At 47.1% G+C, this 20,560-nt stretch overlaps 2 protein-coding genes and 1 long non-coding RNA gene across 7 annotated transcripts in view; 2 read left to right on the top strand and 1 right to left on the bottom strand.

Annotated features, from left to right (window-relative positions):
• The window catches only part of LOC139105456 (uncharacterized), a 26,463-nt gene extending 17,600 nt beyond the window's left edge, over window positions 1-8,863 (top strand). The window contains exons 2-3 of the long non-coding RNA XR_011546191.1: window positions 8,404-8,684; window positions 8,798-8,863. This is a non-coding gene — a long non-coding RNA (uncharacterized lncRNA). The remainder of the gene's footprint in view (window positions 1-8,403; window positions 8,685-8,797) is intronic.
• LOC139105428 (dual 3',5'-cyclic-AMP and -GMP phosphodiesterase 11) overlaps window positions 1-17,127 on the bottom strand; it is a 26,411-nt gene extending 9,284 nt beyond the window's left edge. The window contains exons 1-3 of one of the 4 annotated variants that reach the window (XM_070661511.1): window positions 16,906-17,127; window positions 15,618-16,661; window positions 10,425-10,529 (exon numbers count right to left, since the gene is read on the bottom strand). In XM_070661511.1, coding sequence (XP_070517612.1) covers window positions 10,425-10,529; window positions 15,618-16,065 — 553 coding nt within the window. In that variant the 5' untranslated portion in view covers window positions 16,066-16,661; window positions 16,906-17,127. Of the gene's footprint in view, window positions 1-4,387; window positions 4,885-10,424; window positions 10,530-15,617; window positions 16,662-16,905 lie in introns of those variants that run through there. The other 3 variants (XM_070661508.1, XM_070661510.1, XM_070661509.1) reach the window with 3 other exon arrangements.
• Kel (kelch protein) lies at window positions 17,109-20,560 on the top strand. 2 transcript variants are annotated; one of them, XM_070661536.1, is made up of 10 exons: window positions 17,109-17,201; window positions 17,620-17,996; window positions 18,078-18,224; window positions 18,391-18,795; window positions 18,872-19,125; window positions 19,188-19,415; window positions 19,491-19,663; window positions 19,793-19,933; window positions 20,024-20,279; window positions 20,370-20,560. In XM_070661536.1, the coding sequence occupies exons 2-10, from the start codon at window positions 17,779-17,781 to the stop codon at window positions 20,558-20,560; spliced, it is 2,013 nt and encodes a 670-aa protein (XP_070517637.1). In that variant the 5' UTR covers window positions 17,109-17,201; window positions 17,620-17,778. The 2 variants fall into 2 exon arrangements, with proteins under 2 accessions (XP_070517637.1, XP_070517638.1); XM_070661537.1 differs by having other exon boundaries at window positions 17,154-17,169.

Here is a 20,560-nt window from a genome sequence, read left to right as displayed (position 1 = left end):
CGTGCGATCGATCACACATGATTTTCCGTCGCGTATCGGCCGACCGGGGACCGACGTTACCATTTTCCTTCGTTTCACCCGGTCATTACACAAGACTCCGGATCGCGCTGCCAAACCATACCCGGCCCGGCCGAGAGAGCCGGTCCAGGTGAATAACGCGGGCCGCGTCCACGTTTCTCTCGAAATAATCATCGCCCTCGACGCGGTCGGATACCGCGGATTACGGTCTCGCGTGCGTCCGCGAGAGGCCAACTTGCAGGCGCGTTTTGCACGGCTGCGGCGAGCGGCGCGATAGAGCAGCCAAGCGGTTAGGTTTCTCGGCCGACCGACCGGCCTTCACGCGCCTCGCCTCGGCCCGATGGCGCCAAGCTGACCTATCTGCTCGCCACCGATCTCGTCGCCTTTGCTCGGCCAGTCGCGACCGGCCGCCGACCGATCGTTCTCCGTCACACGCAGCATGTCTAATAAGAGCGTTTCACGGCGCAACTCGCAGTCGGTGAAAGCCGCAACGCTGTTCGGACAGCGAGCGCTTTGCTTCAGGTCCTTAGGCTTGGCACTGAAAAAAGCTCCGGGGTTGCCTTCGAAAGTTAATATTTACCAAATACATTCTTATCGGACTACGTTTAGAAATTTCGGCGACACCCACACTCGATCGAAGGGATTTCTTTCGCCCGGTCGAAAAATGAGAGAGAGAAGAGAGACTTGAAAAAGCGGAAGGCCGCCGGCAGGGGCCACCTTTCAGAAAAATCGCAAATCTTGATACGTTTCGTAAAGGCGTTGAGCGAACCTCCTCGCTCACTCGCCCGACCAATCGATCCACTCTAATTCTATTTGAAGAACCGATGGACCGAGTGAACAAACGCGCGCGCGTGTGCCCGAGAGAGAGAGAGAGAAAAAGATTTAATGGAATCATATTCGGATGTTGATTCCCGATGACGTAAACAGCGTATAGCGGACGAACCAGTTTTCCCCGAAAGCGGAAGCGGTTCGAAACCGCGTGCCCGGACCGTGTAATCACGGCCGAGGCAAGGTCGAAGGACCCGAAAGAAAGAAGGTGGAAGGACGGCGAGGCGAAAAAAGGATTTATCGTCTTTCGGCGGGGCGTCGATCCCCCTTTCTCCCCCTCCCCCTCCCTCCTCCCCGAACGATCGCGTTCGAATGTACGCAACGAAGAGAGGCCAGTGAAACCTGCTCTCGGACCGGTCGCCAGTTGTCCGTTTCCTCTCTTCCCTTGGATCCCTCGGCCTCAAAGTCCGCAGACTTGGCCAGCGTTACCGTCAAGTTCAATGTTACTGTTCTTTTTGTCCAAGCTCGCATATGAGACAAATAGAATTGATTCGCGGTATCTCGCTGATTTTGCCCCGTTTCGCTATCGCTTCCGTCCACCGCGTTCCACCCTCCCCCCCCCCCTTCGCCGGCATCACCGTCGAATTAGTTGGCTCGCTTTTAATCTACGTAGCTTAAAAAATATATCGGTATCCTTTGAAAAACGTATTGAGATTAACGCGAATGCACGTCCGTGTTTTGCTATCTATTCGCTCTAGAACATAAGGAGGCTCGGTCTTTTATCGAGTGATCGTCAATCGGGCATCATTTCCGCTTTTAAGTTGCGAAGGCGTCTTCCTCCCAGGCCGGCTGGGTTCTATTTCGAGAATTTCAACGTAATCGACGGATTTCGCGCAAAAATCGTCGAATTTCGAACGCGCTTGGGGGGAGAGAAGAGTTCTCCGATGGCGCGATCGAGACCGTGAATGTTAACTTTACAGTGATCGTGCAAATAATCCGAGAGCCATTCGGCTACCGGCAGTCGACGAGGGAACGTAAACAAATGCGACTGGTCGATTAACGATATTTCGCAATCGAATCTCGGTTGCCCCGGCGGGGTAGATCGGTGCAGAGGAATTAGGAGGAAAGCGGAAACGCGCCCGCGTCATTTTTCACGGCGAACTTTTCGGTCCACGGGTGGAGTCTCTCGTCGGGCTCCGCTTTCGGCATGCGTCGAGGTGAACCGTCGGGGCGACACGAGACGAGGCGAGGCGAGGCTGCCCGCGACACACGCAGCTATATTAAACTCAATCGCCGGGCGTGTGCGTGCCGCACGCACGTACGCACACGCGGGAATGGGTTGCGTCGTCGCGTCGTGCAGGTCGTAAAGCGCGCACGAAGCACGGACGACGCGCGTATCTCAACACGCCGCGGTGCCCCATCGTGTCACACCTTCCTCTTTGCTTTCTCCTCCGGCTCGGTCCGTCACGAGCCGTTTTTTTTCCCCCTCCCTCCCGTCACCGTCGCACAGGAACGTTATCTCGATTACGCAAAGCTGCTTCGCGGAAAGAAAATCGAGAGGTACTGCACCGGCACGATTCCGCGCGGGGCGAGAATTTCGTCCGAAACGAGGGAAAGAGCGAGCGGCGCCGAGGACAAAAATCGCGCGTCATCGCAGCCGAGGAACCTGTCGTTTCTCGTAATCTGCCAAGTTACGCAACGAAATAGCGGCAGTTACCTTGGCCAATGCAAATACGTGTCGTCGTGTATTCGCCTCGGCTACTGTAATCGGTATAATGTGTTAAATTACCAAAGAACGCGACGCTCGAATCTCACGGTCGGGTCAACTGCCGGCTGGTAAAAAGAAAAAGAAAAAGAAAAGGGGGGAAACAAGTCCTCTCACTTTATTCGGTTCCATATTCTTTTTCTGCAAAAGCTACAACTCCGTGGGAGGAGGGGAGGGACACAGAAATTTTACGAGGTCGGGTCAAGCGTGTTTCAGGAATTGAGAATCTCACCTTTAAAGTCCTCATTTACAGAATTTTTAATCAACGACTTCGTTATTGGAAAACTGGTTCTTTTCGTTAATGAAAATTTAAAAAAATATACAAATAAAGTTTATTGTCTATGTAATAACATGGTTATTAATTTTTTTTTTTTTTTTTACGAAACTTAAAAAAATGCATAATCTTATTCGTTCTTTTGCTTCTCGAGCAAAAGCACATGTAGCGCAATAACAGGATAAGGTTCGGCCATCGATGACACGTTAATCGTTGTTATTATTTTCGGATAAAAAAAAAGAGCTGCCAATATAATTATCTGCCAAATAACGTAAGTAAACAGTTAGGTCGATAAATAACGTGCCGCGCGATTCCAAGAACGGTCTAAGTGCGCGATGGAAATTCCACTTCGAATTCAAAGATTGCGGCTCCCGCGCGCGATAAGTCTTATCGTTAACTGAGAATCTTATCGTGGCATTAGCATCATATAAATTGACAGTCGGGCGTGTGGTTAATTCTCTCTCTCTCTATTTTTCTTTTTCTCTCTGCATTTTTATTTCAGGGCGCGCGTCAATTTTCCGCTCCGCGCGTTCGCCGCTTTTCCTCGCTCGCCAGCTTTTATTTTAGGCACGATGACGACCCGACGGTGCGGCCACACGTGTATTTATGCGGCGAACGTGGCTACGCCGGAGGAGCGTGTCTACGTTCAAAAGGATATCGCCGGATCGCCGAACGACCGATAACGAGAAACGAAAACAGCTGCGTTGGCGCCGCTGCGGGCCCCATCGGCGTATCAGGGCACGCAAATATGTGGAAGGTATCGTTTCTCAGCTCCGTCGCTGCGATTAAGTATTTTTCCCCCAGGGCGAAATTCGTTCCCCCCTTCCCTCCCTCCCCTCCCCTCTGCAAACTGGAGCGAATTAATTTGACGTTGTAGCGGCGCGAGAGCGAACTTTAAGCCCCATTAACGCGATTTTATTAACAGTCACTCCGCGCGGGAGTTCCGTTACCGTTTTTCACTTGGGCTATTTAGTTTGCGATAACTCGGACGATTCTCGTTCGGGCCAAAGAGCGAGGCGCTCAATTTAAATTGAAAACGATTCCGGGCGTTCTCGAACAGGTGGGGAAGTTGAGTGCGCCACGTATTTTCCAGGGGCAAGCGGATCAACGACTTTCCCGTGTCCGATATCCGTGGATAACAGAGCGTGCACCGAAGGGGGAGAGGGTGGGGGTTCCGCGACGTCTCGCGGTTTAATCCGACCTGGGCGCTCTTGCCGTGATTACGCTATTACGAACCCGGGGGCTTTTAATGGGGGCCCATGCTGCGCACGAGGGAATCACGCCGCCGCGTAATGCACGCGTGCATCGCCGCTCGTCCGCGTACGCATACAGACGGATGTGAAACGCGTGCGTTCAGCCGTCGTCCGGCCGGGGGCCGCGGCTTCGAAACGTTCGGGAGTCGGCGCGCGCGCTGCTCGCGCGACTCTTTCGTCGGCTATTTTGTGCGACGTTAGGGGCCCCGCGCGAGGAAAAGGAGAGACGCGCCGAGAGGGACAAATTATTATTATTAGTAACGGGGCGGGGAACCTCGCGTTTGCTTGGCGCCTCCGCGCGGGACTTACATTGATTGAATATCTTAAGCATCGCCTTCTTCAGCTGCATAGTCGGTGTCGCGACCGCGGCGCGGAGTCGCACCGACGTGGAAACAACAACGATACACAGAGCACGACCTCTCGTAGCCTCGCGCGGTTCGTCCAGTCACTCCGGTCCATCGTCGATAAGGCGAAACCTTCAGAGAGCCGCTGGCCGTCGGCCGACAACAGGACGCCGCATCTCGCCGCGCGACGCGGTCGCGGTCGCGGTCGCTCGACGGCGAGTCGACATCCTCTCCTTTCGCTTCCTCTAGGTCAGCAAGCGCGCGAGAGCGCGCGTATACGCGAACGCGTCTGCACGATGGAATGCTCTGAGACGCGCGCGCGCGCGAGCGTGCTTGCGCGCACACCACTACCAGCGCGTAAACGACTACGCCGGGGAAGTCGTCGCTCCTCGTCACTTCCGCCGGGCCTGGAATCCGCACGATGAATGAACTCGTTCGCGCAATAAACGGCCGTCTCCCACGTACGGCCGCCTTCCCGCGGAAGGAGGGAGGCGCGAATTCTAGGCCCGAACAACACCCACGTGGCCGCCGGAGCGCCGAGAGACGGCGGGCACGGGATACGGATTTCCCGAAGCACGGGACGGATCCTCCTCCGGCAATTCGAAATCCCGCCGAGTTTCCTTTCCGCCTTCGATTGCCGCTCCGGAAGTCGAGCGTGTAACGCGCGCGCGCGCGCGCTCTGCCTTGATCTCTCGAGATATTATCACTGTGAATCACGCGACTCGCCTGCGACGCGGAAAAACCGGGAGCGCGACAAGTCCGCCGCGAGCTTGTTCTTTATTTTTTTTATTTTTTTATTCTCTTTGCGGATCCGTGCCGACCTGGACCAAAGAGATTCGAGGAACGGTCACCCCCAGGGTCGCGCGCTCTCGCCGTCGTTTGTCCACGCGCGAAACGCGGCTTCCCTCCGGAAAGTGAGATCTCTTTCTCTCTCCTCTCGTATATCACGATGGCGCAAAACCCGCCGGTGCCGAGGCGCGCCTTTCGAGAACGCGTGGTACACCGCGCGCGCGTTTAGTTGCGACTGTTAAGAGTGGAGCTGAGTAGAATCGACTTGAGTTCAGTGGAGTCGCGGCGCGGCGCGATGTGACGCTTCAAACAAGAGAAGGGGTAGAGAGAGAGAAAGAGAGAGAGAGACGCGAGGAGGAGGAGACCAAGTTTCTAACGCTGCTCCGCACGTCTCTATTTTCGGAGCAAGTCAAAATATCATATTGTATTAATTGTAAGTTTAGCGAAAACAATCGTAGGACGGGACGACGCCGTCGCCGCCGTGCATCCTAGGACCGATGCGAATCCTGTTGCGCTAGGACCTGATCAAAAATTACACCGGCTGCAGTGGCAGGCGCGCAAGCGAAGCCCCATGCAAGTCGCGATAGGAAAAAATTCTGTTGATCGCGAGTCAGTTTCAGAAAGATAAATACCCCCTTTATCTCGGTCCGTTGTACATAATACGTTCGCATCGTCACATTCGCGCGATAACTGCGCGCGTGTACGAATGCGTGTACTCGTGCACGCGTCATCCGATGGAAGGAGGGAGGAACGCGGAGAACAAAAACGAGAAAGAGAGAAAGAGTTGAAGGAGCATCCGTACCAGCGACCTTGTTATATTCCACCAAGTTGTCGTCTCATTTGTCCGTTTTGTTCGGAAGAGACTGAGAGAATAAACGCCAATAGACTTTTGTGTCGAAATATTGATCAACGTCACGAAACAAACTCATTTCAACGATTATTTATCATTTCGTGGAGTTCACGTTGATAAAAAAAAAAACCCCTCATTAAATTAGAGGTTTATTAGAAGCGAAAGTTTCTCCTATTTCGTGCCGTACGTATTAATATAAATTATTATTATTATTATTATTTTACGTAGCTTATTTAATTGAAAAAAAGCTTAAAACTTTTTGCTCGAGAGTAACGAAAAAAAGTAACTGCATATTATTAGTATTGAATGAAGATAACAAATTGAAGGAAGAGTGATATATAATATATCAGTTTTTTTGTACTTTTTTTTAACCCCCCCGCTTACTGCGATGGAAATTTTTAACTTTATAATTGTGGTGGAGTATCATAAACCTGAATTAATACTTTCATTATTGTTTGTCGATTATATACATGTATACATACACGAATGTATAGTTTCACGATCAACTTCTCAATATTGTTCGTTTCGGCCTAACGTGATAATAAAGTAAAGTCCTACCCGAAAATTACAGTCACAAAGTCCTAAAAATCGATCACGAATGCTATAATAGGGTATTAAAAAAAAAAAAAAAAAACTCAGACCACTTTTTTTGCTTTTACAACTTGCATATCTCAATTGCTGCAGCTTGAGTAGACGAATTTAAGAGATGCGCGATATCGAGGAGCCATTAAAATACCCGTCATACTTCCGCATTATCTATTGACAATCAAAGAAAAACGTCCACGTTGGAATGTGGCACCCCGGTATATTGGCAGAAGGTTAAACCTCACTCTGATCTACAAGATTTCAGACAACACATTTAAATACATAATTTCACGCATATTTTAATATGCAACTATACATATTAATATATCTTTTTTTTTTTTTTATTACACGTCGTGTATTTTTCTTGAATGTTTTTTTTTCTAGCGCTCCATAATACATAAGTTTGTGAAACAGAAAATTCCATTTCGAATTTCGACACAATTGTAAAAAGATTCGTCTATAGATCGAAGCGAGAAACCGACGCCTCGCCGGATGCGTCGCGCGGTTCACGTCGATTTTTAGACACGCTCGTTTTCCGTTCTCGTTCGACGCGTCATGACGCATTGCGGTGTATTAAAATGAAAGAATTTTAATATTTACACGCACTATTCCGTGTGGAAGTGATAAGCGCGAACGAATGTACGCGTGCACCGCGTGTTGCGCCGCGCCGACACACGTACGTAACATTTACATACACGACAAGGCGTCGCGTCGGATTATGCAACTGATGAGGTAGCGTTCGTGGTATCGCCATAATATATCGAGATAACAACTTGGTAGAGCTTAACGTCAGCATTAAAGACGGCTGTGAAACTGCGGGAATCTTTCTCTCTCTCTCTCTATCTCTCTTCTTCTCTCTCTTTTTTTTTGCGCAAAACTCAAGCGCCAAGTTTCTTGAATCATTCACCGCAGTTCACGTCAGACATGAAAAATCAAATAAGACTCTCTTTCTATCTCTCTCTCTCTCTTTCTCTCTTTTTGTTCAAATGGTCGAGACAGATCGGTTTTCTCACTCTTCAGCCACTCCCGCTAGATTTGCAAAGTGTGTCGAGAATACCTCACGGTTCGTGCAAATTAATGGGTCGCTGTAAATCTTGATCAACTTGAGCAATTATTTCTATTGGAAAATTACGGTCTCGCTTAGGTAGAATTATATATATTCATTTATTAATGAAGTGCCGCTGGACAGACGACGAGTGGGGAAAAACATTACCAAACCACGTCCGTCGAATGCGATAAGAGGTGGTGCGGAAAGAAAATAAAAAAAAAAAATAAAAAAAAAGGCCAATTTATTTCGACGCGTGATGGAGTAGAAAGATTTACGCGATCTTTCGGCTTTTTACGTCACACGTCCGACACGCGGCTGCAGTCAGTGATAAGAAGTTTTAACGCGAGGTCACTCTCGGCAACATCCATCCGATCATCTCTCTCTCCCTCGAATCGATTCCACGCGCTTCGCTGTTGTAAGGGAATTACTCATCGTGCAGCAGCTGGCATGCAATTCGCCAATAGACGGATTTCTCTTTGATAACGATACGTTACAACCCCTACGCTGCACAAGACTCTTCTCTCTCTTTTTCTTTAATTGTTTCTAAATTCGAGGAACTTCCTGGCTGTTTTCTTCTTTTTTTTTTTTTTCTTTTTTCTCCTATTCATACGTATAAATTCTGAAATTTATTTCCGCCGATTCAAGTGTAGAAATATTCTATCTATTATTGTTTCCGTTTATTAAATTATATATATTTTTTTTGTTACAGATCGACGCAGCTGCATCCACCGTCGTCTATAAAAGTGTCGTCACCGCCGATTAATAATTATACGAACCGCAGCCGGTTCGTCGGTCGTTCCGTAAAGTTCGGTCGTAATTTTTTGACATTTATTCTAAACCCGCGAAAGTGATCAATAATTTTCGCGATTATAAAATCACGGTCGGGATGTTCGCGAGTTACTCGTGCGCGGAAAGATGACTCGACACGTCCCATCTGAGAGGAGGAGCAGGCCCGGAAAAGGCATCATGCATCGGCGGAGCAACTTTTAGGTAAATATAAATTTTTTCTTTTAGAAAATCTTTATAAAAAAAATAAAGCTTTACCTTTACATTAATTTAAATATCAACATGTCTATATTAATATGTTTTACTTTATGTTACAGTCACCGGCAGATTTCCAGAACTCCGCTGAAGCTCATGCAGATTGGTAAGTTGCATGACTTTTTTTTTTTGTAGTTTGTCTTGGGGTCTCTAAAAAAAATAGCGCTTGCATGGTTTTTTTTTTTAATTACGTATTTATTAAAATTACGTGCGTATTTATTACAACGATGACGTTACTACGTTCATCCAATCGCGCTATCGAAGATGAGCCTGGACGCATCACGAACACCTGACATTCCTGTGATCGTTATCTTAACAGTCGTAATTAAAACACTTACGCGCTTGTTACGCGTTCTAATCAGCTCCTCTTTTTCTGTTTTTTTTTTCCCCCTCTTTTTCTTCTATTTGCGTACTTTAATACTTATTACTTTTGGTTGACGACTATCCGGTTCGAAAATTTCAACATAAAAAGCGTAGCCCGCGCCGATATACATGATGCATTAGGAGGAGTGGTACCTTCTACGTGATATATGTCGTGAATATCGACAGAACCTTGACCGATCTGAACGCACGTTTGCCGCTATCCAAGTTCGTGCTGTCCTCGGCATTGACACACCCGTCAATTCCAATGACAATATACTTCTACCCGCGTCCATTATCATCACCGCGCCAGACCTCCGTCTTTTCCGTCGTGGATTTCGTCTACCGTTTTTCCCTCGTCTTCGCCCGGGAGGCGCAAAGTATCACTCGAGCTCCCACACTCGCCGAGAACGGAAGGCCGTAACCTTCGTAAATTAGCCTCATCCTAATTGATGTATCATTTGAGTGCTTCCCGCTCCGCGCGTTGCTAACTGATCGCTGTAATAATTGTAGAACGGTTTGAGACGTCGAAATTCAGGCTTCTAGTCGAGAGCGAAGGCGCTTGGCCGACGGCGAAGTTGATGCAAAATTTAAATGTAAAATAATTGAAACGCGCTCGTTAAAGTGCGCGACGAAGATACGGTTTTTTCTGAAGTATAAAAGCAACGAAAAGGAGAAACGCCGGGACTCGTTCGTTGAAGAGAGAGACAAAGGGAGAAAGCTGGGCTGGTAAAGACTCGAGATTAGGCGCGCAAGGGTCAACCGAGCATGCGACTCGTCAATCGTATCAAATTAGCCTGTCGCACTGAAATTGACCTCCAGGTTAATTCGATAATCCGCACATGTCGTTTCCACCGTATTCCCCGAGACCCACGAAGGTTGCGAGAATTAGGTGCCGAACATCCGCGACACGTTAAGCTTTAATCTCGCATAATATTTCCGATCCAAAATTGAAACTAACGTTATAAAGCATTTTCAAACCAAAAAAAAAAAAAAGAAAAGAAAAAGAAAGACTGACCTTGACAAAAATTACGTCCGATAAAGCTTTACAGCTGTTGGTTAATCCGCGAACCGGAAAGAGCAATTTCCCGGCGATCGCTCTTCGTAATTCACAAATCCATTTTACACGAAAATTTCACGCACAAGGAGGGCTCGTTGAAACTAATCGGAATTCCAGTCCGGTTATTTATCCCCCTTGTTTATTATTCCGCGTGGGAGTGTGTTCAATCAACGGAACGAACGCGCTTTCCGTTGATACGTTCGACTTTCGGCCGGCACCGGTTGGAAAATCGCCGGGAGCAAATATCGAGTGAACAGAAGGGAACTTACCGGGCTTCCTGCGGGAGCTCCAAAGGACGGGAGGATGCGCGGATGCAGCAACGGCGGCGGCGGGATTACCGCCGGAGGCAGCCAGCTTGACTGCGTTCCACGAACCTGCAAAATAATCGACAAACCTTTTATACTTTTGCATTTTTATATTTTCGAAAATTGTTAAATCCTTTCTTTTCTTTTTTTTTTTTTTTACAAGTCTCGTGCTATTCTGCGCGAGTCGCGCGTCCACAAGCAACGCGAGTATCCCGGAGCGTGCCTCGGTTCGTTCTTTTCCTTTCTCGCAGCGGTCGTAGAATTAATCAAAGACTAAGGGCGTCCGCGAGCGCGGAAGGAACGGGGAAATCATCTTGTAACGCGATACGACGGTATCTCGAGAGCGTTGATCCAGCGACGCGCTAGAATCGAGACGGAACATCGCTCTGTCACGAGGAAGCGGGGAGGGGGGGGAAGCGAAGGGGGACGGGACTATTATCGATGCTTCATTAAAGCGAGTACAACGCGGAGGCAATACGACGCTTCGTTCGGTATTCGGTTTCGCTGTCGCGAATGATAAAGCGACGCGGCTGTCCGCGCAGCGACATTGAATCCGCAGGTGTTATTCGTCGGATAAATTGATAATTACTAGTCGCGGCATGTGTACATGTTATGCTCTAATTGAGTGCTAATAAAAAGGAAAAAAAAAGAAAAATACAAATAAATAAAAATACAAATGTAAAGAATAGTTTCGCGAATGTCACACCACCGTGGGTTCAAAGTACAACGATACCGCTGTCGTCCGAGTTAACGAGCGACGCGGCGAGCTGGGAGGAGGAAATAACGTAGAGATATGAAGGAAAGCAATTTGCACGTCTGTTATTTAGAAAATCGTTTCGGCGAAGATATTGGTTCCGGTGCGGCGAAAAGGATCGCACTCACAAAATCCGGCACGTCGATTTCTGGGCCGCGGAATCGCGGATAAGATGCACGAGCGGCACGACCTTCTCCCGATGGTCGCGATTCGGATAATGACGGCCGACGGGCGGTCGCGAGCGAGAAATGATCGCGTAGGAGGAACTATAGGTCGGATCGAGGGAAAATTGAAAATTGGCCGTTTCCCAGGTGAATTAACCTTGGGTGGAAAAGCCAATCGCCATGGCGGCGGCACACGCGAAAACTACGTGCGTGCTTCGGCGAGACTCGTCATTACAATTATGCCTATTATTGCTTCCCGATCGATATCGGTCTCGTCTGGTTGCGATAGTGTTCGGACCGATCGGTCGGCTAATACGATCGTCAAATCGGTACGTGCGTTAAACTTCCGTACTCATCGACCTAATGGCTTTGCGCGCCGCCCTGCCCCGTCCTCGCTCGAGACGCTATTTTTGGTGTCACTTCGAACCAACAGCTAATCGTTCCGATTACGTTAAAGGACGGTAAAGCGATTGTATCTAATATAAAACGCCCTTGGAACGTCGTATATCAATGTATCAATGTATGCACGTCCATGGGCTCGCTTTTACTTCACGTAACGACGTTCTTTTCCATTACGATATTATAATCCCGTTAACGGTTTCTCATCGGGTTTTCGATAAATGCCTCCCGTCGTTTTCTCACTCGCTGTCCGCATATTCATATACAAATTTTCGTTTCGCGCTCGGCGTCCTTGCCGATGAACGGCAATAAACAGAACAAAGGACTATTAGAAGTGGATGATTTGCCTCGGTGAATATTTTTACATTTTACAGCGAAGCTCACGAATCCTCCCACGTTTTTGAAACTCGAGGCGTATCCTTATGAAGAGTACGCACGCGAGAATCGATCGACATGCATGCAAGATCCATAAACATTAATCCAGCCGCACGTACGGCATTTTAATGACACGATATCGCGGTACGTGCGCGTCCGGTCTTTCAATGGGCTGCACATTTTTTTTTTTTTTTTTTTTTTCCCTCTTAAAGTCGACTCCACGTGTCTCTCTTGTATACGAAACTTGATAGCATCCAGACGTCTCGTTATTCCCAAGCGTTATTTTTCACGAAATAATCACCCCGGAACCTATTCGCGATATTGCCGGAAACGACTTTGTCCGAGAAGAAAAGTAAAACTCGTTGCTAATCAGAGCGAAAGCAAAATCTTATCACTTTAGACACTGAAACTTTTGATCCGCGTTTAAATCCAAGAAATATCATTCATTGCGCAATTCGTTATACAATCATAGTTAACAACAAAGTCTCTGCATATTTATCGCTCGCAGCTACAACACGGAATAAAATAGATTCTAGCAATTAATTTTCTTTTCTTTTATTTTTTTTATTTTTTTTTTCGATTTTTCCCGAATATCCCACGGGAACGACGGATCCGGAAGGATGTAGGCTCGGCGTGGTATCGCACGGCGATATATTTACGTAACCACATCGATCGTTCCTTTGGCAAATAACGCCCACCCGTCGTGAATGACGCTCAGGGAACGTCATGAGGAATATGGTGCGGTAATTTGTGAAACGTGCATATAGCGCGATATCGACGCGATCGCCGAGGGGTCGTTGGCTTATTGACATATAAAAGCAATTAGCGATATGACTGCCGTTGACTGGCGTCGCAGATAAGATCCCTCGGAGATCGCGTCGCGACATGCAGGTACGCAGATAGACGCGTTACGTCTGCACAAAACAATGCGACGCGCGCCTGCCAGCCGTTTACGTAACGGCGAGCGCCGATGTCCCGAGGCTGTTCCTTCTTCTCCTTTCCCTTCCTTCTTTTTATCATTTTTTTTTTTTTTGTACTTTTTATTATCCGACATTGATAAACATATCTGCTCGTTACGTTCTGAGGCTCGTTCCGCCGTTCTCGCAATCTCGCGATTAATTCGCGAACCGGAATGGAAGTTCCCGATTGTCTCGTTTATAGTATGAAAAAGACTAATCTGTCTCGACGCACGTGTAAGAAATAAAGATTAATAGAGAAATTCACGCTATTTCTCGTGTACTGACGTCAACAATTCGACGTGGCTAGAATGAGGGAAAAAAAAAAAAAAAGAAAAAAGAAAAAAAAATGAAAGCCTTAAAAGAACGCTCGAGGTCTTTTTAAGATACATACGAGGACTTATCGCTCGCCATCGCGAATAAAATAAATTGCGTATCTTTGTTGCGCGGTTCCGTCGCGCCGTCTTTTATGTCTCTCACAAAAAATGGAAATGCAATGTAAACGATTCCGCGCGATAGACACTTGCCACCGAACTCGTCTCGCATCGTCGTGTAAACGTTCGGGCCAGCCACGTGTCTAGTATCTGGTATCGTGTCCGCGTTTCTTGGCGTCTTTACATGCACTTTTATAATGCAGCGTTAAGCAGAAGACGTCATTGTTTTTAACGATGTTTCGTGACAGATAAAATTTACGAGAGACTCGCGGTTTTTCCCTTCGCCTTCCTTCGCGCGTCTTTAGCACGAAAGTTAGCACAAAAAAAAAAAAATTAAAAAATAAAATAAATAAATAAATAGAAATAAAAATAAAATATTTAAACTCTCGCGATTTAACGCTTCCCACGTTTCGATGCGTTACCAAAATATCAACTCCTATCAGCCGTTCGAAAGTGTGTCAGAAAGTCCGTGCGGTCGCGAGGAAATCTACCGCGGTTGTCCGCGGTGGGTATTTATCGAATGAGCCGTGCGCGTTTACTGCTGCACGAGCATCGCTTTCTTTTTCTTTACCGAACGCTCGGTATTCTGGTCAACTTTCTGTTACCCAGGCACGTACGGACAGGTATTAGAAATCTCACGGTGGCATCGTCCGACTTTCGTGCTCGCGCGCCCGAAAGGAAGCCCGGCGGTTTGGCTTTTTCTTTCCATCTCTCTCTCGTTTTCGCGCTTTTTTCGAGACAAACCAAAGTGCCGCAAAGACGAAAAGACAAAGGGTGGGCAATGCGCGCAGATAAGCGTTATCGCACCGAAATCCTAGACTACTCCGTTTTAATCAAGCCCGAGAAGGTGCCTGGCTTCTTTCTACATCTACAGTCCGTTTCGAGCGAGAAAAGCTTCGTGGAAACTTGAATCGGGAAAAACAGCGAACCTCCAAGAGACCTCGCGTACATCTTTCTCTCGATTCTCGTATATCGAGCCGCGAAATCGGAGACGCAATTTGGTAGTTAAAACGCCGCGATGCGACACGGTAAATCGAGGCCGTTTACCGGCGGGAAATAATGACTCGGATACATGCGCCGTGCGTTACGTTGCACGTAACCTTGCACTTGCGGGAATATTGCGCATGTAGCAGCGGCGCTTTTGCCTTCGCCGGGCACCGCCGTACGCGCAACGTCCGCGCGAGAACGGTAATCTACACTTTATCGCTCGGTATCTTCTTCTACGTCGCCAATATCGATATGCTACTCAATCAGAGCGCGGGCCGTGCTTTACGGCGCGCGGGCGCCTCGGTTTTCGCAGGGGAAAAAAAAAAAATGAGCCGAGAGATAGATAAATGTGCCAATCACGTCGGCGATTGTCCGTGCCTCGTCAGCGATCGCGCGAATTTATGCAATCGCGCCTTATCGACCGGCGGAACTTTATCAAATCCCTAGGATTGCTTCCTTCGTCGCGTGGATTTATCTCGACGATTTTTGCGGCCGCCAGTATCGTTTTACCGAAACCGTTCCTTTGCCTATTTTTAATTAGAGACACTTCCCCGAGACGTCGGTTCACGATGAAGTTTCTTAAGCTTCCCAAAGCTGCACAGCAATTTCACCTATTAAATTCGAATAGAGGAATTAATCGACCGTGACAGGTGAATTTTCTTAAGGTAAAGGCTTCCAAATCTCATTGCATACGACGGCGCTTAGTGCAATTTACTTAAAACAATGGTAAATAACGCGCCGCGCCGTAATTTCGACGATGACGGTTCTCCTTTGAATAAAATAAATAAAAGATAGAATTTCATTTCAAAGTTTTTAACGACGCGGCGGTTTCGTCGGCGTGTCTCAGGTTTCGTAAAAAAAAAAAAAAAAATAAAAGAAATTAAGTATGTTGCAACACGTTGACGCACCCAGCAGCTTCCTGCCCTCCTCTCGTCTTTTTTTTTTTCCTTCTCGTTTTCGATATCTCGTGTAACGTTCTCTCGCGTCGTGCAGGCAAATCAGTGGGGAATCGCAGCGCAACGTGCAAACCGCACCGGTCGTGCAGTGCGCAATCGCGCACGAGGATAATCTTTTGGATACGTACGCACCTTTTGCGAGACGAAAAGGACAGCGGAGGCTGAGGATCGCGCCTCGCCGTCGGGTAGGTTTCCGTGCGAATTTCCGGGCCGACAGGGGATCCTGTTTCGTCTCCGTGCCTCTCGCCGACCCCTCTCGCCTCCACTTTCTTTCCCTCGTAGGCGCGAAAACGCTCGCGCGACGCACCCGGTGCCCACGGGAACGGCGGGATGAATTTTCGAAGCGCGGCACTCGGGGACCGGCGTGAACTCGATCGAGGGTCGCGACGCCGGGCGGAGTGAAGGTGGGAGGGGGGAGGGGAGTGGAAATAAAAAATAAGGACGCCTGTCGTCGGCGCGTCCTTGGCGCGGCACGTCGCTGCGTGGCGTGGCGTGGCGTGGCACCGGCGTGACGCTTCCAGCCAGCTTCCACGGCAGACTGCCTCATGCACTGGGCTACACCGGCTGATAACCGACACATCGACAACGACCGCTTGTTAAAAGGATCGACGCCGCCTCGCCTCTACGGCTGCGGGCGCGGGCGTCGCGGAGGGGAAAAAGTTTACTCCACCGAGCAGTGGCGCCCTCTTGGTGGGAAGTTGCTCCGACAAGCGGCAACCGTGAAATTAGGCGATAATCGTAGATTTTCTTTAGGGTTGACAACAATTTATTTGTCGATTAGACCGTGTAAGAATTTTTATCAAAGTTAATATAAAAGAATATTAACATGAAAGTACTACGTATACCCTGGATTGGCAACTTTTCGCGACGCGCGTAATTTTTTTTTTTTCTTCTTTCTTTTTTTTATAAATAATATAGCTGACGAGAAATATGTCAATAAAATATAAACTCGTAGTATTTTTGTAGGAAATATAAATATGTGGGTTTCGTTTGCTGGCTACGTGACCTGACTCACCCGACATGTAACATACATACGATATGTTTCATATTTTACCTGTAAACGCCCAACCCTGCGACTTTGATCCAACTCCAATTAGCTTGAGCGACGATTAATTGATTCAACAAACGGAATCGCGCCAAGTAACATTTCCAGCTACGTAAGTCACCGTCCTTGACCTTTTAATAAAAAAAATAAAAATAAAAAAAATTAATCGCACTTAGTTCACGGTAACAAAACGAAGCGCGTTACATGTATGCTCCATAAGCTAGTCAGAATTTGATCCCTTCAAGACTATTTGTGAATTTGATTCTTAATTCTGACCGGCCGTACAGAATTATATCTCTCGCCTTTCGACACGAAGAAAGACAGATTAACTCCGAGCAAGTACGGCTAGTTTAAAATTAAAAGGAAAAAGCAAACCTGTTGTAATCTATCTTCTCCGAGTAAAAAGAAAAACGATAAGACCCCCTCTGTTCTACTGCTCTCTCCCGCTCTTTCGCGTGGAAAATTGCACGCGAATGCTCTCTCGCGCACATGCCATTGCTACTCGACGAGAGCGACATCGCGGGTCGACGAAATATTCCCGAACTTGCACTGTATCGAGCGAGAGAGCGACAAGGGGAGGAAGTGATACCCCATCCTGGCGTCGCTTAGGAAGAAGAGAGAGAGAAATAATGCGCATGAGTGCGTGCTGTCAAAATATACCAATATATGAGGTATACGCCGAAAAGGCAGATATGGCATCTGCTCGATTTCTCCCCCGACGGCCTGCGCTCCGCACATGAGGGTCCGTTTTCCAGAGCTGCACCGCTGAACTGGTGCACACCCAGTACAGTAAATTAAAGTAGGACATATATACTTTCTCTCACTCTAACTTACCGCACCAGGTTCAGCGGTGCAGCTACAGAAAACAGATCTTGTGGACTACGCGCTTCGTGTGAGACTCGACGCACACCGCGTTAGGGTCACGTAAGTTAGTTGCCGTCGCCGCAGCAAATGCCATATGCGCCTTTCGGTGGACATCGGCCAGCCGCGAGTCAGAGTTCTTCGAAGATAACAGAGATCTCCTCCCTTTTCCCCCCTTTCGTCTGCAACGCGACCGCTCGTGTACGATTTCACTTGCACTACTTGCAGCCCGTTGCAGTCCCAGATTGAGCCGCCAGACGAACCGTGTGTCGTGTCTCTTGCGTTTACAAGTTGATAACATCGCGCACCGACGAGGCGTGGCGGGGCAAGGCGAGGCGAGTCGGTTCTTCTCCTCGAAATCTCGCGATCCACGCTCGGTGCGATGATATGACTTGTGGAGTTCAACGCGACGCTTCGCTCGGGTCATCGACTCGTCGTGCGACGCGGCGTCCTCGAAATTCGCTCTGCAACCTGAAAGCCGTAGAGTTTCACCTTCGGTCGCGCGCCAAACAGCTGAGACGGATCGAAATGGAGTCGGCGGGATGCAGCGGGAACCAGAACCAGCCACCAAATAACACCAACGATGGCTCCGACACAAAGGGGAGGCAAGTTCTCTCGGCTTCTCATTTTTCTCTTCTGTGTTAGATCCTTGCTAAGTAAACGAATTCTTAATCCTTTTTTTATAGTTGCTTGTTACTTCGCTACGCCAGTCAAAATTCTCTGGATGAGAGTTCCCAGAAACATATTCCTCGTGAAAATGGAAAAGACAAGCCGCCGTACAGGAATCACCATCACACAAATCGAGCCTTCGATGTCATCAATGAGATGAGAAAGTACATATCCGTTATTTATTTCTTATTTGTAGTCACACAATTGGTACTCATTTTAATAAATCTAATTCTTTTTATATATACTTATCTTTGGAAAATATATCTGTGTATTTCAAGTATATTTTTATACATAATTGCAAGATAAAATAACTGTGCTATTATTGTTTAGGAAAAATTTACTTTGCGATGTCATCCTGGTAGCTGACAATGGTATGGAAGTACCAGCTCACAAAATGATTCTCGCTGCGTGCAGCCCTTACTTTTATGCAATGTTTACAAGTTTCGAGGAGCGCGACCAGCAGAGAATAACGTTGCAAGGCGTGGATTATTCAGCGTTAGAGTTATTAGTGGATTACGTTTATTCCGCTGAGATCCACGTAACGGAGGATAATGTACAGGTGCTCCTACCTGCTGCAAATTTGTTACAGTTGACAGACGTACGGGACGCCTGTTGCGATTTCTTACAAGCTCAATTACATCCGTCTAATTGTCTCGGTATTAGGGCGTTTGCAGATTTACATGGATGCCTCGAGCTGTTGGCGCACGCGGACAGTTATATCGAACAACATTTTTCGTAAGTCGCGTCTTGCCGTTTTACTCGGTCAGGCAATATTGCGCGGTATTAATTATAATTTTAATATCGATTGCAGAGAAGTAGTTGACGTAGAAGAATTCTTAACATTGGCACCCGAACAAGTGGCTAAACTGATCTGTAGCGATCGTTTGATGGTACCTTCTGAAGAGAAAGTATTCGAATGTGTTATTTCATGGGTATATCATGATCTCGAGAAAAGACAAAATGATTTGGCACTGTTAATGGAGCACGTGCGCTTACCTTTACTTTCTCAAGAATATTTGGTGCAACGTGTGGAAGAAGAACCGCTTCTAAAAGCAAATTTACAATGTAAGCTTGCGATTATGAAGTACGTGCTAAAAGAAGATGCACATATTTCTTAATGTCTGCAGGCAAGGATTTCTTGATCGAAGCCTTAAAATATCATTTACTGAAGGGTGAGCAGAAATCGCTATTCAAAACGCCGCGTACCAAGCCGAGACAACCGAGAGGGCTACCCAAAGTATTACTCGTCGTCGGTGGTCAAGCTCCAAAGGCGATTAGGAGCGTCGAGTGCTACGATTTTAAAGAGGAAAAATGGTATCAAGTTTCTGAGCTACCAACACGACGTTGTAGAGCTGGTAAATAACATTGTTTAATTTATAATAGCAAGATTTTTTTCTTTTCTTTCTTTAAAATAATGCATTGTATTATAGGACTCTGTGTTCTCACTGGACGCGTATACGCTGTTGGCGGATTTAACGGATCACTGAGAGTACGAACGGTTGATATTTACGACGCCGCTGCGGATCAGTGGTCACCTTGCCCCGAAATGGAGGCGAGAAGATCGACTCTCGGTGTAGCTGTGTTGGGCAATTGCGTTTATGCTGTATGCTTTTATAATTTTCTTTTTGCATTTAATATACTTTTTTATATGTCACTGTTTTATATCTAAATTACAAAATAATGTGTTTTTTTTTTGTTTTAAATTTTACTAACCAATATTTTACTTGCATAGGTCGGTGGCTTTGACGGTTCAACAGGATTAAATTCGGCTGAAGTTTATGATCCACGCACTCGCGAATGGAGACCAATAGCACGAATGTCAACGCGACGCAGTAGCGTAGGAGTCGGCGTTGTCAAAGGATTGTTATATGCCGTAAGTTTATATCAAATCTTTACTATGAAAACGACTTTAACTTTATATTATAATATATATATTAAAATATAAATATATATATACGTTTAGGTTGGTGGCTACGATGGAGAATCTCGGCAATGTCTCTCCAGTGTAGAATGTTATAATCCAGAAAAAGATCAATGGAAACCCGTACCTGAAATGTCCGCACGTCGTAGCGGTGCAGGTGTCGGTGTCTTAGACGGTATTCTATACGCGGTAGGAGGTCACGATGGTCCGCTAGTAAGAAAAAGTGTAGAAGCATTTAATCCGGAGACGAATCAATGGACTCCTGTTAGTGACATGGCATTGTGCCGTCGTAACGCTGGTAAGCTGCTATACATATTTTTTTCTTTGTACATTTTTTTTTTTTATGTTAATGTTTTTCTATAAATCTAACTTAAATATTATGTTACAGGCGTTGTAGCATTAAACGGACTTTTATACGTGGTGGGTGGAGATGACGGTTCCTCCAGTTTGGCATCGGTAGAAGTATATTCTCCAAAAACCGACACTTGGACTACTCTGCCAACTTGCATGGGAGTTGGACGTAGTTACGCAGGTGTGGCAATCATCGATAAACCAATGGCCCCCGCAACGACAATGTGA

Source organism: Cardiocondyla obscurior, linkage group LG09 (genome assembly GCF_019399895.1).
Source record: "Cardiocondyla obscurior isolate alpha-2009 linkage group LG09, Cobs3.1, whole genome shotgun sequence".
Classification (NCBI taxonomy): domain Eukaryota; kingdom Metazoa; phylum Arthropoda; class Insecta; order Hymenoptera; family Formicidae; genus Cardiocondyla; species Cardiocondyla obscurior.
The sequence above is the reverse complement of the archived record's forward strand: the minus strand, read 5'-3'. Positions and strand labels throughout refer to the sequence as shown.